The sequence below is a fragment of the Ascaphus truei genome, chromosome 2, assembly GCF_040206685.1.
Source record: "Ascaphus truei isolate aAscTru1 chromosome 2, aAscTru1.hap1, whole genome shotgun sequence".
Lineage (NCBI taxonomy): Eukaryota > Metazoa > Chordata > Amphibia > Anura > Ascaphidae > Ascaphus > Ascaphus truei.
Window position 1 is genome coordinate 111,994,647 of NC_134484.1, and position 18,024 is coordinate 112,012,670.

General features: G+C 38.1%; 2 protein-coding genes across 6 annotated transcripts in view; one reads left to right on the top strand and one right to left on the bottom strand.

The window, feature by feature from the left end:
- Nucleotides 1–307: 307 nt before the first annotated feature.
- On the bottom strand, nt 308–11,829 carry CHCHD7 (coiled-coil-helix-coiled-coil-helix domain containing 7). 3 transcript variants are annotated; one of them, XM_075584213.1, is made up of 5 exons: nt 11,401–11,590; nt 10,248–10,328; nt 3,726–3,782; nt 3,329–3,427; nt 308–629 (listed from the first exon to the last, which is right to left on the bottom strand). In XM_075584213.1, the coding sequence occupies exons 3-5, from the start codon at nt 3,774–3,776 to the stop codon at nt 525–527; spliced, it is 255 nt and encodes an 84-aa protein (XP_075440328.1). In that variant the 5' UTR covers nt 3,777–3,782; nt 10,248–10,328; nt 11,401–11,590; the 3' UTR covers nt 308–524. The 3 variants fall into 3 exon arrangements, with proteins under 3 accessions (XP_075440328.1, XP_075440331.1, XP_075440323.1); XM_075584216.1 differs by lacking the exons at nt 10,248–10,328; nt 11,401–11,590 and adding an exon at nt 11,598–11,829; XM_075584208.1 differs by lacking the exon at nt 10,248–10,328.
- Nucleotides 11,756–18,024, top strand: part of PLAG1 (PLAG1 zinc finger) — a 34,261-nt gene continuing 27,992 nt past the window's right edge. The window contains exon 1 of one of the 3 annotated variants that reach the window (XM_075584194.1): nt 11,756–12,084. The gene's annotated coding sequence lies outside the window, so the exon portion shown is untranslated. The remainder of the gene's footprint in view (nt 12,085–18,024) is intronic. The other 2 variants (XM_075584184.1, XM_075584201.1) reach the window with 2 other exon arrangements.

Consider the following 18,024-nt stretch of genomic DNA (forward strand, 5'->3'; position numbering starts at 1 on the left):
TCCTTTTTTGTAGTCTTTTCAAAATGTCTTTATAATACTTGATACTGTTTATCTTTCTATATACAGTATGTAATTTTGCACTTTAAGTATTAGTTCTATAGTACTTATAGTTTTGTACACGGCTGTATATACAGGTGGTATTCACGATTACACTGATGCCCTATCTTCGTGTTCGCTTATCGGATTACAACGTCATGGCTCTTATAGTGTTTGTAGTCGATTAGTGAGACTCCAGCACGCCGACCGTTCGGATTAGATTGTAAATTATGTTGGTTCGTGCTCAGCTTAGATACCTCTATCAACCTCATTTGGCACATATAAAATTTATTTTTTTCATAAAATGCTGCTCTTAACAAGCAGCTCGAAGTAGATGGCAGTTAAGAGACAAATTCCTCCCTTAGCAGCAAATTAACAGAAAAAAAAAGTGTCACGATAATGTTCCCAAAAAATAGCCTAAAACTAATACCATTAAAAACACCTAACAAAACTGTACAGCAGCTACTGTAGATGCATTGATGGTCCATTCAATATGGTACTCTATCTAGTGATTCCAAGATCCTTTTTCTTTCTTCTTCTGTTGGCATGTGGGGTTTTACGCCATCTCTTCTCCTTTGTACCATCATCGCATTCTGACAAGACAAAAATATTTTAGTTTACTTCAGACACTAGTTTTCAACTGACCTTCCAGATGTTAAGAGCAGTATTTTTAGTTAACCTACGAATGCGGTTTTCCACCCCAGTTTAGTTTTCACAGCCCCAGCTGTAGAATTGCTTGTGGTTGTTACTACTACTTTATGGTGCCTTAAAGGCATGTGATAGTTGCAGCCTCGATAAAATAGTAAATATTGCTTAGGAGGGGATTCCAGATGAGTATTGTTGTTATCGTTTATTTATAAAGCACCAACATATTCTGGTGTAAATTACATTAACAGAGTTACATACCAAATAAGGACAAAGAAGCTCAAACAGATACAGAAGGTAAGGAGGGCCCTGCTCGTGAGATTAGTAGACGGGAAGCAAGTGGTGGTGCTATTCTGTGGTGTCCATCTATTTGTGGTTCTCAAACCTATTCTTGTGGACCACCAGACATACTGTACATGGTTTTAGGAATACCCAAAGCACTTGTCCACAGTTCATTTGCATAGGACTAGAATTATAGTCTAGTTTAGGGACCTTAATGGAGATTTGAGAATAATTGTTCTACTTTGACCCTACATCTTCCAATTCTGTACATATACATAATTCTTGATGAGATGATTTTCCAGCAATCTTACTGTGGAATCTAAGGAATCGAATTGCTGCCCCAACCTTTGGTAATAGAAGTCACCGTAAAACATTAGTAGTACAGTACATAAGGGTGTATCATCCTTTATCGTGATTTTGGAGCCAACGTCAAGCTAAACACAAGGAGTACATACCACTATTGTTTGAAGTAAACTTCAATTGTGTTATAAAAGAAACTCTCACTAATGCTTAGCTGCTACATGACACGTTTGTATTTTGGTTAGAATACGCTCACTGAAGCATCTTTTACCTGCACATATCTACCCTAAATTCTTGAAGGTACACAGGATTGACAGAGCAGAGGTTTGCCTTTACCTCTATATTAAAGTACAAAATAACAGCTGTTACAGTCTACATTTTCCCATGTATTCCCCTTAAATAATCCATATAAACGTATAAATATTATTTGAAGATTGTGATGACACTTTTTGCATCGTATTATTATTGAGACTTCAGACATAACATTATTTATTGTGTTATGGACTTTGGGTTACTGCTGATAACTATAGCTAAAACCAAGTGTTTAGGTACATTGTTCCTAAAATTTTCAATTTACAATATTTCCTAAAGACAAATTAAAGCTTATGCCCATCACATAGTAATTATGGGTGCTATATTTTCTCCTATAAAATAAAATGCTCTCACTAAAATAGAATTAAACTTTAATCCAGGGAACAAACACTTCCAGTCAAGTCTACATTCCAGTTAGCAAAACCTGGGTCTTTTATTATTATTATTATTTATTCCTAATTAGGTTCAGGTGCCCTTTCAAAGCATTACAAATGTTAGCATTATACATCTATGCCTGTCAACAGTAAATATAGTAAGCTATAAGGCTTTGCTAAATATAAATACATTTGCTTACTTGTAACCGCCAATCTCCCTCTCAGTATGTGTGTTTGTGTGCGGATATATGTATGTATTTATGATTTATGAGTCACTAAACCATTAAACAAAAGACGAATGTATGGCAACTATAGATGATAGCCCTTTGTTTCCAAACAAACCAAACCAAGAGGAGGATATTGCAACATTGTAGTTGTCATGATTTCCTCCCATAGTACTCCTCGTAGACCTCTAGGGACGCCCAGTGGAATCAGGTTCAGGCCCAGAACTAGGAACAGCCCAAAAGCCATTTGCCATTTTGGTTGAGTATAAACCCCCACCCAGTCTGTTTGTTCTCTGCTTGTCAACTTGTTGTTTACAGTTCAGGAGTGAAGTTATTCTTTCCCAGCAATGCAACTTTACCTGTTCCTTTTTGTGGGGCTCCTAGGTTTACTGGTCTTCAGGCACCTTCTTGTTTGTTGTCTTTTATTACCCCTTGCACTATTTGCCACATGTTTATCATTTGTCCCCTGCTACCATTGCTCTTTGCATGAGGCACTGCAATTCTCGCAGCTAACCTTGGTTTGTCCTGTTTCCCTGAGCATTATTTGCCCCCCTGTCCTTTTGTTCTCTTAGCTACCGTGGCCTTTTGCTTGTAGTTCTGCATACTTTGTAGACTCCATTTTGTTTCCCAGTTTTGTGTAGGAACAAACCCTGTCCGTTATGTATTTCGGTCTCCTGTCTTTGTGGATTTCCATACTACCTCCTAGGGTTGAATATATCCTGATAGTATTGTTCTATAGTTCCCATGAATGTCAGTTATGGAATGTGTGGAACCTTTGGAACAGGGTATGTGTACAACTGGTAGTACAAAGGGTCCTACGTGGCAGAACACCACACTCCTATGGCTTCTAAACCTCAAGTCCTTGCTGGCAGCGCAGGGGAAATACTGAGGCAAACAGGAAAATATTCAATAAATTGCAATACTTGACCAGAACTATGAAGACACAAATGAAAATGGGGCAAGAAGACACTTGCAAATATGTAGTAGTATGGTAACATATTACTTTGTTCTAATGGTAAGGAATAAAATAAGGCTGTAAGAGATGGAAAGAAGTATCAGAGAAGTAGCCAAGCTATAAGCAAAGAGTTTCCCTATGTCGAGAATTACTGCATTTCAAAGGAAATCTTTATATGTAATTGTGAAATTTGTACTTACCCAAAACTTTCTGCAGTTCTTGTATTTAATAAAGTAAGAAGAGCACATATCCTTTGCATAGTGATTATCATCCAAGCACTTTGAAGAAGCGTCGGTTTCCTTAAACATGATAAATGGAAATCTTTATGTTCATATTAGGGTATAGCAAGTTCAAAGGACAAAGCAAAACATTCTTCAGGCTAAAATGCTAATTACTAGAGAAATGGTGATGAACTTGGGATCTTAATTGCCACAAATTTTCAGTAAGGACAGATCCACCATCTTTTACACAACCACATTTTTGCTGAAAAAGTAAGATATCTACCGATTGTGGTTAAAGCTAGTTAGAAGTGTTTGACAATATACAAATATAAGCATCTTTATTACATGTGGATTTGATAATGTTAATTCAACTAACCTTCAGACATGGATTTATGTCATGGTCCCTCATCTTCATATTTCTAGGCATCTTGCACTAAAACAAGGACACCCACAATTATTCAAATTCACATTTGTAAGTACATTATTCACAAAAAAAAGGCAATTCCTACTGAAAACCATAATTTCTTAATAACAAACCATCAAATTAATATTCCCAAAGGTTGAAATAATTTGCTGTAATAATGTAAAAGCACTCAAAAATCAAATATGGTAGAGGTGGTGTAATCGATTTTGTCAGAGTTCAGTACACTTAATACGCTTTTCAAATGTAGTGCATAAGAAACACCACACAAAGAATCTGCAAATTAAATTACTAAGATCAATTTTTATTAAAGTTACTAAACTATTATAGGATTTCACAATAATATGTGACTGTTAAAGAATGTTTAAAATAATGTTTGATACTGGTGACATTACAACTTTTGCTAATTTAGAACTAAAGGGGAGTGCTACTGTACACCATGCACTACCTCAAGGAATTATCTGTGTGTTCTCCACTACTTTGAAGGTGGTACATTCTTTCAAAACTAAAGCCGTCACATTTGAATCTGGTCTGTGTCTGTTACATACGCCTATAATATTATCTTTAACTGTTCATGCAATGTCTTTATATATAATGTATAACCCGGTTCACTTAATGTAACCATGTATTTGTCATCATAACGCTGTGCCCAGGACATACTTGAAAACGAGAGGTAACTCAATGTATTACTTCCTGGTAAAACATTTTATAAATAAATTAAATAACACACACACACACTGAATAATATGTCAACAGTAAATATAACATAATACTGTTTTCATGCCATTAACAGCCAAATGATTGATACAACTGGGGTTGAGGTGAATCTCCTGATTTTATAAGGGACAATATTAGATGTATGGATAATCCTCCAACAAGAGGGAAGAAGTGGATTATAGCTGTATGCAGTGTAGCAAAAAACAGCCCTCATGGGAACTAAAAACTTTAGCATACCAGAAAAAGGTTAGGTTTGTATTAAAAATTGACAAGCATTCATCTCCGACAAAACCAAGATACTTTCTGTCCATGGCTTTGTCTCAATTTATGGTAAACTTAGACATGGATGAAAAGATGATATCCTTGTAGCTTTCCCAGTAGAGACAATGCTCTAAATCAAATTAAAATAATTGTAGTAACATTAAAATAATTGTAGTTTAGTCACTTAGATACATGTTTCACCAAACATGGAAATAACTAAATAAGACTCTCCTGCATAGTTAAATGAAGATGTTTGGATTATGAAATACAGCATACTTTGCTGCTGCTTTTGGTACATCTCAACCATGGTAATGTAATCTCAGCTCTTAATGGTACTTGTTAAATATGTATTGAGGAAACTGTAGCCATGGGGCAGCTGTAGTTTTGCCGAGGAACAGTTAGACCTGAATTTAAATATCAAATAGAATTTTAAGAGTAAAACTGGCACTTTTGAGAGAAAAAAAAAATTGGCCACTCTGCAGTACCAACCTTCATCTTTCAGGTGAATATTATGCCTTTTACATCTTAACACTGAAATCTGAACCGTGACAGGGTTGCCAAACAGGATAGTAAAATGTAGACGCTGCCTTTCCATAATGAGGCAAAGGGTAAATATATACGCTCTAAAAAGATCTTTTAAATCCGATAATCTTTATGACCAGACTAACATGACTGCCACTACACTTGGACAGCAGGAATTATATCATCTTCAAGACCAACAGGATAATTGGCACAGATAGAAATACGTATGTAACAACATGTTTCCAAAATAGTGATGATCACATTTGAAAAGGCATCTACAGGTACGTATCTCCTCTTTACCTGATGTGTAAGCCTTTACTTCCTAAAAATACAGTATTACCCATGTATATGGAATGAGAATGGATAGAGGTCAATGATTGGCGTTAAACTGACCACATAAATGTACATTGTGGTTAGCAAGAATTACAGGAAACCGAAGGCTGCGGCCATAGTGTGCGCGTGCGACAGACCACAAGGAGGTGGTATGCACGCCTGTCACCTCAGCGATCTGTGGACTCTCTTGTGCGAGTGATGGGGAGGCGGGGAGTCATTTGGCTTGGTTCGCCCTGATTGGCTCAAACTGCAAAGCGCTGCGGTCGTCGCGCGAAAAATCTAATCTCTTTGTCTCCTCCAAATCCAGCCGCTCCGTCGCGCTGCCACGCATCGCATGCAGCATGGCCGGACTGATTTACTTAGCAGAATTTGTTCGTGTCACATGCACCATCGCGTGCACTATGTCAAATGCCTAACTTGTCTCAAGATGGATTAATTTTGTTCCAGTGATGTAGGCTTAAAGCCCGAATTATACAAGATGAATGGCCAGTTTCTGTTACTATGAGAATAAAATGTTGTTGCTTCATTTTTTTCTTCTGCCCTATCATCTAACTCCAAAGCCTAAATAATTTGATTAATTTTCTAAAAACATCTTTCAAATATATTATGCAAGCCTTATTTTTTACTGATAAAAGACCGACAGCAGAAAATGTGGATTTGCTTAACCAGGTATCAGTTGAACCAAAAAGTCAAGAAATCACACAAATGAAAATAATTTTGGCCAATCTGAGCATATCTTGTGCATTTATGTCCTGATGGATGTAACAATACTTCAATGAATTAAACAAGGGGGAATTACTTATTATAACTGCCTTTATGACTTATTATGACTGCTCAAGTTACTCATGCAAGTTAGACATAGGGTTACCTATTTCATCAAAAAAAGTTGGAAAGCTAACTTGAGAACACCAAGAACACCATCTGATAGCTTGATTACTGTCTGGGGTAACAAAAGCCACAGGAATAAGATCTTGGACTAATGCAATTTGGACATCTTTTGGAGGGCATAAAAAACAAATCTTCGAACATTGCTCATGAGCACAGGAAAATATAGTCAGGGTGGAAGTCTTTATTTCCGTATCTTACTATCGACTTGAAAGCAACAATTCGGGCACGAAGATCAACGGGGAAAAAAACAGTATAATTTACTGTTAAAGAAGAAAAGGTCAGTTAGAAACATGAAGCTTAACACAGCTAAATGGTAAAGGTCCCTGAAGACATCAGCTTGTGTTTGTGGGGTGTAAAGGAATTGACAATTATCCCACCCACTATACAACACAGAAACAGAATGACACCACAAAAACGAGCATGGAGTACCCGGATATATCCTTTGGAACTGTGCCCCTTCAAGACCATTAACATTGAAGCATATAAGGGAAAAAGATTTCTGCTGACTCCCGCTTTAGTGTCATGCAAGAATGCCCCCTAATGGGCCTGATGCTGCACCTCAAGCATCTAGTGTCACTTTTGTTGACGTTGAACCCAACAAGATTTAATAAGAACAAAATTATGTTGTACATTTTTGCAACATATTTACAACTCTGATGACTATGATAAATAGCCCTCACTGTCTCTCACAACCTATTTTAACAGACATCAGAATAACTTAAGTCTTCTTAATGGTGTGTGGTCTGCCTGACAAGTTGTTATTTTCCCTTGGACCAAGTAAAAAAAAAAAAATAAGTTTGACATTAACACCATAACTGTGTACTGTAATTCGAACACTGACAGCTTTGGAAGCTGTAACGACACAACAAAACCTAAACAGGCAATTAACAACTTGAGACAAAGTACTGACAAAAGAAGAAGAGAACGTTTACATTCATTAAGACATCACTTACAGTACGCTGTAAAACTCTAGAAGTAACATCTCCGGAAAGACAAAACCAAAAGCAGTGAGTGTTAAAAAAAAGCAACTACAATCAAAACACTAATTCTGAAATACTATAGTTTGCAACCTGTAAAAAAGAAGGATGAAAAATATGACACACTTTCAATTAAGTGAATATTCTAAGGAAGTGATGATCATTATTTTGGAGAATGCAAGATTTTAAAGCAAGAAATTCTATACTAGAACTGGTAGGACTCAAGGTAATTGTAATTAATTACTCTGCTAAATAATAATAAAGAAAAAAAGTTGTGTGTGCTGAGCACGCGCATTGTAAGTTAAACTTCTTTGTGTTTTGTCACAGAAATTGTATTTGCGATGGTGGTGTTTTTAATTCAATGAAAAAGATTTCAGAGTATAATTTATTTTTGTGTTGAAATTTCCATACTACAGTATCACTTGGAATACATTATATAATTGACTTATGATAACTAAAGTAAGATACTTATATGTTGGGTTGTAAGGTATCTAAATACTGTTACTCTCAAAAGTCTCATTAAATGTAAATCATAAAAAAAAAAAAAAACAGTCAGTAACAGAACGCAAAGAATTTTGACTTAGATCGCGTGTGCTTGGCACACACCCCGGTTTTTTTTATTTTTATAATCATTACAGTTACTGTATCATATTAATCTTTATACAATGTGTTATATGTGTACACACCTTTCATGTTTTCCACTTCTGCCTTGATTATAAATGGTACCCACAAAAAAATTAGCTATTTGCACTTCTATATTTGTACTCACTTGGAATTTCTCTAGTAACAGTGATGTGTGTGTCCCCTTGTGTGTGTGTCCCTTCAGCGCATGCGCAGTCGGGCAGCCGCTTCTGTGCATGCGCGGAGTCGGGCGTCCGCTTCTGTGCATGCGCAGGAGTACTTTGGTTAAACATTTGTTACAAGCAACGAAATTTTCTCCATCAAAACTCTGTAGGTGCCACCAAAGAAGTTGCACTTAAAAAAATAACACATGCATTGGACAGCTTCCATGAATAGTAGATAGAATAATGGAGTTTGATAGAGCACATACATTAATAAACACTTGAGTAAAATCTCCATGTATGGAAAATGTCAGGTTAAATTTAGTCAAACACTGTTCACCTATGAACACACAGGCACTCGTCCATTGACATTTCAGTCCCTGCCAGAACTAAGAAATGTCCAACAAGTTACCGTAACATGGACCTTTATTCAAGCTCTCTGCAATGTCGATGCTTGCAACGCAGCCTTCAGAAAACAGAGGGAAAACTGGTGTAATACAACAGATATAAGCTTATAGGGCTCCAATTTAAAATGGACAAGAAGCAAAAAGGTGACACACTGAGTGCACATTTGCATGTCATTACCCAGAATCCCTGGCTGCAGTGTAAGCTAACATATAAGGGCGAAGACAGGTTAGCAGACCTCTATGAGACATGCAAATGTACCCACAAGTGGTATTTGTATTTGCTGTACACAGTACGGTGGAGGGTTTGTGTCACCTTTTTTCTCACCAGAGCTTGTTTTCTGTCTGGTTATACCCAGTACTTCACATTGCAAAGCCAGTAACCAACCTCACACTAATGAAACTCAAAAGGTCTGAACACTGTGACTTGGTTTACTAGCTATGCTCTTCATTAACCCAGGCTTTGCTGGAAAAGTAGTGCAATGAGGCAGACATAAGCTTAAAGGGGTCCATCTTAAAATGGACAAGGGGGCTCTCAAAAGGAACACATTGTTCATTTGCATGTCATGACCCAGAATCCATAGCTGCAAAGGAAGGACTGTATGCTAAGATACAATGGGGAAAGGCAGGGTTGCAGACCTGTCTGAAATATGTGAATGTACCCACAAGTGATATTTTTATTTGCTGAAAACACAGGAAAAAAAGTTACCAGGGAAGCTGTCACAATCCACCAGGTCTGTGACTTGAATACATAACTGTCTCCCACACGTACATGTAGGAAACTAAAAGTGAAGCGCTTCACATGTCCACTTGCATGCTAACACCCCGATAACATGACTAGAGACACCTGGATGAGGTCCTGAGTGGCCGTGTGTGGTATGTTTTTAACGCTAACTGTACTTCACGTTGTGGAAGATTTTTGTGTAACATTGTAATGAACATGGCAGAAAATGTTAAGTATTTTAATCTGTCACGAGAGATTAACAATGGTTACAAATGGTCTTAAAAATACATTAACTGTTTTATTGCAGGACGAACCGCTGTCCATACCTAGTTTTATGTGCTGATCTGAGGATAAAGGATATCTGGTTTTGCAAGTGGGGGGGGGGGGGGGGGGGATTGAATTGTGGCTGTCCCGACACTAGACCTTTTAAATGTACCTTGAAAGAGATTCCTGAAGGGGATCTGCAAATACCAGAGGGTGGGGCTAAGAAGGTATTCCAAAAGTTGGTGGTTTGCTAAATATTAATATCCTGGACCTGACCGCACTTTGCAAGAACAAATAGATATTTGTAACCTTTGCGATTACACAAATCAAATGATACAACCCCCCCTCCCAAAAAAACAGGGTTTTCCATGTATAATCTCTGTTTCTCCTGCAAAAATAGACGTTGTGTGGTCATATTTAATATCCAGGTGTGCATATTAATTGCACAGACAACAGTGAAGATGGCATGTGTTATGTATAGAAACAAAGTTATTAAAGCATTTTATATATTAAGGCACAAGTCATAAAACGGTTATTAGCTGATCAATAAAAGGGGTGGGCTTATGTTATTCTCAATAAAGGGAATTTAGAATATAAAGCCTTACTTTTTAATGAGTTTGATTTCAACCAAGGGGGTATCTGATGTCAATAAGATACGTGAAGTCTCATACTTTTCTACTCAAGACCTTTGTGAGGAAGAAAACGTATACATGTTTAGGGGTAACATATAGGAATTCTTTGTCTATTTTTATTTGATGACTGCATTTATTAGAACTGTATGTTCTTATAATCTTTTTCTGTAACCTAAGCAATGTATTTTTGTATATTAAATCTAACCTTTAATAAGTAATACTTTGGGCTCTGATTGAACTGTTGCACGCCTTGTAGAGTAATTGACCTTTTCAGACACATTTTGCTACAACAGGTGCGTTTAGTGCATAGCTTTCTTAATAAACAGAGACCAGAGGCTCTGTACGTACCTCTCACAATTCCTTTGATGGCGGAGGTGGTGGTATCTTACAATAAATATATATAACGTAGCATGGGTAACTAAACTCATTTGAAGTACCGTGTGAAGGAGAAAGGTGAGTCGGCTAGTTTAGCCTTGTGTATCAACCCTGGTTACATATGTCATGTGCTACCTCGTATGCGGTTCGTGACAGATGCTATATTGGGACGGACTGAGGGGAGATATTGTTCATTTGAGGAACCTTGCAAGGTGAAGGATTAGCTAGATAGCAGTGTATTAACCCTTGTCTGATATACAGGTCACGTGCTCTCAGGTGTGCCGTACGTGACAAACTTTATAAATACTATGGTTAATGCACTGTAACACACCGCAGGCCACGGCCACAACAGAGCAACCGGTGCACGGCCTACGTTTAAGTACAGTACTGGCAGCACAGGAAGCGTCCTGGCAGTCACTAGCCACAGCCCTGTGCACCTCGAGGAAAGCCATGACCCCCACAGAGACACTGCAAGGACAGACACTTGGTGAAGGAGACATGCTGCGACCATGCAGGAAGGGGACTACTAACAGCACAGCCACTGCACTCAGGCTGTGTGACAATGGCACGTTGTGTTACATAAGCTGTGTAGTTGCATGGTAGTAGAGGAAAGTAGTGCAGAGTTGCTCAGGTAATGTGCAGTTGAAGGGCTGTGCACAGCTATACCAGAGGCGCTGTGCTTTGTGTGTGTGCAGTTGCCATGCAGAGTTGTGTAGTGGAGGGAGTTGTGCAGAGTAATGTCCGCACTCACCTCCCCGCTGTGTCCCAGACCCCGGCTGGGAGGTTAGGATGGTTTTAATAAGCTAGCTGGTAATAACACCTCTGCTCAGGGCGGTAATGACCCTCACAGGAGCCGGGTGGTGATTACACCCTCACAAGAGCCGGGCGACTCCAATTCCAAATACGTCAACTGCTCTCACACCACTTTAAGTAGTTGCGCAGCCTAACCTGCTCGTCTCGCCCGGCCTCCCCGGTTGACTGACAGTCCGCCCTTCCAACCGATTCCCAGCTTCGTCAGACTGACAGCTTCCCCAGCCACTGGCAGCGCCTGTCAACGCCTCCCTCCCGCCACGACCAACACCCCCCGTCCCCTCTTGCTTCTCTGGAAAACTGACGTCTCCCGCAGCCAACAGACGGCCAGCCTGCTTCCCTCTACGGCCTATCAACGTGGGCTGAGCGGTTTAGGAGGCGGGGTCGCAGGCGGGGCCCGCGGGATGAGCCGGTGGGCGAGGCCTCCCCTGGTGGGCGCGGCCTCCACCGCAGGATGGGTTGCACCGCAGCGCATATACTACAATGGCTGCTGGAGAGAGGGGAAAGCAAACAATTTCCAGGCCCGCGGCGCCCAGGCGAAAATATGGGGGAAAAATTCGTGAAAAATCGGAGAGGCGCCTAAACCCGGGAAACCCGCCGCAGGAAGGATGTTAATGCTCCCGCGGTGAGTTTGCAGCGGGTTTGGACGGTGGCAGCCGCCTGTGAAGCACAAAATATCAGGGTTATTTAAATCATGGGAGAGGGGGGGAGGAGGGGGAGGAAAAGTTACTGCAGATCCCCCCCCCCCCCCCCTCTCCTCCTCCTCTGCCCTGCTCTCCTGTGCAAGGACTTTATGGGAAATGAAGGGGAAACGGCATAGTTGCCATTTGTGGGTAATTAAGGGTTAAAAAAAATAAAGGGACTTTAATGTGATTTTGGGAATATTGATATTTTTATGTATTTTTTTTTTTTAATTATTTTTTTTCCTCTGCTCCTCCTTGGGGTGTTTTTTTATTTATTTTTTTTTAAATTATTTTTGGGAAAGTGAGGTAGAAACTTTTTGGTAAAGAGAGTGAGGTTTTGTGGGAAGTTTGTAGGGTTTTTTTTTTGTTTTTGTTTCTTTCACTTAATATTGTGACAGCAGCAGAGAGAGAGAGGGGGGAGGAGGAGAGGAGGAGGAGGAGGAGGAGAGGGGGGAGACATTAAAGCAAAAGGGAGACCGTGCAAAAAAACACACAAAAAAATAAGAGGAGAAAATGTTTTAAAAATCACATCTGCGCCCAAAAAGTCCCAAACTTGCCCTAAAGTTAGTGCAGGGGCTCCCCGGTCACCCTGTGAGGTTTTGGTGCAGAAAGCATGGTTTCTTGCACCGTTTCTATGCACTTCTTTGGGGAGATCTGTGCAGCGAGGTTAGGTCAGGGCTGCAATGAGGCTGCTGGCTGCTCCCCTTTTTCATAGGGGTTTGGGGGGTACATTGCTCGCACTGTTTGGGGGTGTGATCCCTTTCTCCCCCCCCCCTGTGAAGTGATCCTGATGAGGGGGGGTATTCCGCCTGGTTTAGTCGGGGGGGCAGATGGAGGACGGGTTACTGGGACAGCTTGTTGTCAGTATCATAAACAACCAAAATGGAGGGAGCACAGAGGCATAACCAAATAACAAAAATACCCCAAAATATTGCTTAAAAATCGCCCTCTTTGCCGATCTGCTTGTTTCTTTCAACTTACAAGGAACTTCTATTCCCTGCATGTCATTTTCAACTTTGAAGCCACCAGAGGCTTTTAAACTTAAAAAAAAAAAATAATACATTAAACTTTTTTTTTGTTTAATTTGTCAAAGTTCAAAGGTATTTTTTTTCCTGAACGCCCAGAAAGGTGCACAACAGGGTGGGGGTTGGGGGGTACTGCTGTGTGGCTTTGAGCCATTGATGTTATTTGTAAGGGGACTGATGCTGATTTTGCTGTTTTTATTATGGATCTGCACCTTCCTTTTGCATGCTGTGTATTTCTCAATGTGGGCTTGGAGGTGATGTACATTGTCTCCCCTGTCACTCTTGTACATGCTTAAAGAAAAGAAACTTAACTATGCACACCAAGCTCCTGCCCCCCTGTCGTTGTGAAACACTCAGCCATTGCATTTGAGTAGTGGGATGGCTTGTGGCTTATCCAGTTCCCCCCTGTGCTCTTGATGGGGAAGAGTTCAGATGAAGAGTAACAGCATCGACTGGTGTTTTTGTTGTTTTTCACTCCATACATTTCACCTGCTCTTAATAATCCCCATGTACTGCACAATGCAGCGGTGCCCTTTCTATTCCTATAACGTGGGGATGCATCTTGCATTGTATGCATGGGAAAAAGGAGATGGGGCTGCTGCTGGTGCTTCCACGTGGGATCAGGGACAGAGAAGGTATTTTAAAGACAGCCCCTATAACTTCTCTGGGGTATCATTTAGACCAGTGAGCTTAGGCTGATGGTAGAAAGCATGGCTCTTGTAGAGTAGCTTTCAATTAAACTTTTGTGTTCAATAGAGGAAGAGGTACGATGGAAATAAACACATGTTGCCTTTGATTCCCCCTCCCCCAATCAAAATTGTATTTGGTCCTTAGACTGCAGAAGGGACTGATTTCTTTCTATATGTTTATTTCATAGTTCTAATTTGAATGATTGCGTGGTTTGCATTCTGGACTTGCATGTATCTCTTGTTGCACTTTTTTTGTTTGCCATATTTGAATACTTAAGTTTATTTTTTTATTTGTGAAACATGTTGGGCACGAGATGCAATGCAAGTAGCTTTTTCTCTATGTTGTACTTTTGGTGTGAGAGAATGTGATTGCCTTGTTTGCCTATAAACCATGTTAAACAGCAGCAGTACCTACTATGTTCAATTACTATAATTTCATGTATCTTTTTAAAATTAAATTAAACAGAAAATAGATTAATTTACCAATATATATATATATATATATATATATCTATCAAAACAGTCATCAAGCGTAATGTGATGAAGCTTTCTGTAAATAAGCAGCAATTAATGTTTCATGTAAATTGCATATAGTTTTGTTAAATACAGGCTTAAGGGTATAGTTGAAATGTGTTCCTGCAATCAAATTTGTTTTCTTGCAAAACTGATAATGTCTATATGGTCTCCATGCTCCAGTGGGAACTTACAATCAGTACTTCTTTTAGAAGTAACAAGCAGGGGTAGAAATGCAAAACTGTCCAACTATGTGTGTTATAGTATTTCAAAGCAAAAAATGTTGAAATGTGACTGTCAGGAGGAGAGGATGGCCATAAAACACTAGTCTATTTTTCATTCTCAAGCAATGCTAAACCTTAAATAATCTAGTTGCCTATTGTTTTTTTGTCAATCTGATTAGTTATCCCTGTACCTCTTCTTATTTGTTGTGAATTGCCCGAGTCTAAAGCATCTTTTGTACTCGTTGTTGATTGTAGTTCTGCTCTGCCTCCTGATCTTGGATGAATGTAGAAACATTTCCAATGGCCTCCATTCCCCCATTCCCCCCTCTTAAAAATATCAAGCACAATGCATACTTTTACTGTAAACCAGACTGAAGTGGAGATAATTACCTATTTTACTTTTTCCTAAATAAGGTGCTCTTTTTATTCATGTTTTATTTCTTTGTTTGTGTGACACCTGGACAATATCCCCAAACCTGTTCCGTGTAGTGTATTTCTGTTCATTTTGTGTAGCATCTTCAGATTTTGAAATAGACAGTGTTACTACGTTTTGTAATGACGTTGGGTAGAAAGAGAACATTGTCTGCTACTACTTTGTAAATGTGATTTCTGCACACATGTGTAAGTAGAGTTGGACACCAAAGATTGTGTTCTAATACATACTTACTGAAACAGTTCTTGCAAAACAGAAGTGAGGAAAGCGAAATGAAGCTTCTCAGTGGTGTAACCTTATTCCCTTCTCAGATATCCTTTTTAGGTTTCTGGTTCATTTTATTCTTTCACTCTTATTTTAGGACCTACATGTGATTCAGTAAAGTTGATGCTATAAACTTGTACATTTGATTTGCTCATTGAGTTTTGATATGAATGTCCAGTAATATTGTTTTATTCAACTTGAACGCACAAAAAAAGTCAGCATTGATTAGAGATCCCTTATTAATATGTATACATTTTACAAAATGATCATTTGACACACCATTGCTATTTGTTTAGCATGTTCTGACTTCTGCAGCAGTTTTGCACACCAGCCCACGTTTTTATTTTTTAAACTAACGACAAATAATGGTTTCCTTGTTTTGTTATTGTGTGATATTGTATTTGCCACCAGTAGACTTTCAGTGAATAATTTTGCATTATAGCATGGTGTTTTTAAAATTATATGTATATTTCAACTAATCCTTAATTGGGAAAACATACTGTAGAACATTGTTATAACAATCTGAAACGTGTATTTAGAATTTGTCTTGTTAGAATTATTCTGTCTTGAGTAGAGAACACCCGTTAAGGATACTTGTTTAAAATATAGGTTTCCAGTTTATTTGTAATATAGATTAAGCTAGAACATTGTAAATGAATCTTAAGGAGAAAACACAGGTTTCAGTGATGGAAAGCATGTAGATTTTTGTAGTCTAGGAAACACTTAACAAAACAGATAAGATTTTAGCAGGTATTCATTAAACACTTTTATTAAAGATATTTACCAATTTTCTTATTTGTTTTGCATATTTAGTCATTACAAACCTTTTAGTTAGCTTGATTGTGGATCTGGAAATGTAAATAAATATATGGATAACATTAGATTTTTATCCTACTTCCATAAGCGTATTCTTCATATATGTGCATGTAGTGTTGCTTGAGTTACATGTTTTAAATATCTATTTGCAGTTGGGCCTGTTTCAATAGGTTTAATTACAATCTTGTAAAATGTATTAATATTTAAAGTAGATATATGGTATTATATGTTCAGTGTGTTTTGCTTATTTCATTAACGATATTGCAAATTTGATCAAAACTGATATTTCAGTATATAAATGCCCTTTCTTCACTATTATTTTAAACTTAGCTGTTTTTCCAACTTTTCTTGTTTAACTGTCAAGAAAAAAAATACCTGCAATGGAGTTGTTTGCTTATAGGAAGGAGAATGTAACATTGTATATTTGGTACAATTCAGGGAAACGTCATAAACTTCAGTAAAGTGTACAATGATGGGTGGTTACTATTATTTAGCTTCAATATTCTTATAGCTTACACTTCATTTAATAAAACTAGTCTAGGCACTTTCTTTCATTCTTTGATAATTTTAAAACCGCTGTGGACATTAGTTCTTAGCTGAAAAGCTTTTAAGATGAGGGATCCAATGATTTGAGATGCCAGGCACACCTTTTTATAATGAAAGTTCAAGGTGATTAGAACAAGTTGACATAACAAAGATTCAAGAGGGTTTATTATTGGTAATGTTAATAATGTAAGTATATGGAGTACTTGTCTTTTTGCTATCAGTAGTTAATCTAATTTCTGTTTTTCTTGTTGCAAGTAATTCGTTTAATTTGGTAAATATGTGTTTTGGTAAAATGGTAGATGGTGGGAACTATATTTGGATATGGTGATTGTTGAATGTGAGGGCTATGAAAATCTGTTCAGCCCGTGGTGAATTATTTTGGAAACCAAGAAATACACATGGGTATGTGACAATCAAAAAAGATCCAAAAGTGAGAAGCAATTAATTGTATTTCATAGGTTTTTTATTTTAAACACAGTTGTAACAATCTGTCTCCTCTAATGTATGTTTAACTTCTAAAGAATACAGAAGATAGGAGTCGGCATTTTAAACTACAATTGGTATGGTGTAAAATAGTTACTGAAAAATCAAAATGTAATAAATATTCCTGGTGCACTTGAACTCCCCTGTCTGCACGTCCAGTAATGCACTGTTACTCCTAATGTGTCTCTAAGCCTCCCAACATAACACTTGGATTGTAAGCTCCATGGGTCTCCTTTTTGCCTTCTTGTCATTTTCCTGCTGCATTTATTCCCATGGTTTCTAATTGATCTATACAGTAGTTGCATCAGGTTAATAACTGCTGTGAAGCGCTATGTACATTAATGGTGCTATATAAATAAAGACATACATGTCCATCAAGTTCCACCTATATTACATTTTAGACGACAGAACCATGTCATTTTTTTAAAGCAATGTGTACATTGTCACTATATTAATACAATTATACATACAATTTAGTATTCCACTTTTGTTAAATGAACTCCCTTTATTGCCTTATTTGAGCCATGAATTCAAATTGTGAGTGGACTAATGCTCCCGGCATGTTCTCCTTTTGGCTCTTTTCTGTGCATGTTTTAAAAATTTCATTATTGTATCAATAATATAAGCTTGAGAGAATTACTGGGGTCCTTTTTTTTTTTTGCCCCGGAAATGTGTGGGGTTTTGTATTCATGAATTTGAAAAAATATTTTGCATTTGTAATTCTTGAGTAATTTCCCTCATTACCCAAATATCTTGCCAGGATTATTACCAATTTGTAATTTATAGTTCTATGCACAAAAAATGCCAGTGGAATCAGAAAAATATGGGGATCAATGGGGTTACTATTGCATATTAAAGTGGGATTGCAACAAATGTAATATGTAGTGCC

Bases quoted from the DNA above. Each gene is read 5' to 3' on its own strand.
- CHCHD7 (XM_075584216.1), bottom strand. From the start codon at position 3,776: ATGCCTAGAAATATGAAGATGAGGGACCATGACATAAATCCATGTCTG. The intron at 3,428-3,725 runs GTTAGTTGAATT...ATCATGTTTAAG, and splicing joins ACATAAATCCATGTCTGAAG to GAAACCGACGCTTCTTCAAA. The intron at 630-3,328 runs GTAAGTACAAAT...TTGTCTTGTCAG, and splicing joins AGAACTGCAGAAAGTTTTGG to AATGCGATGATGGTACAAAG.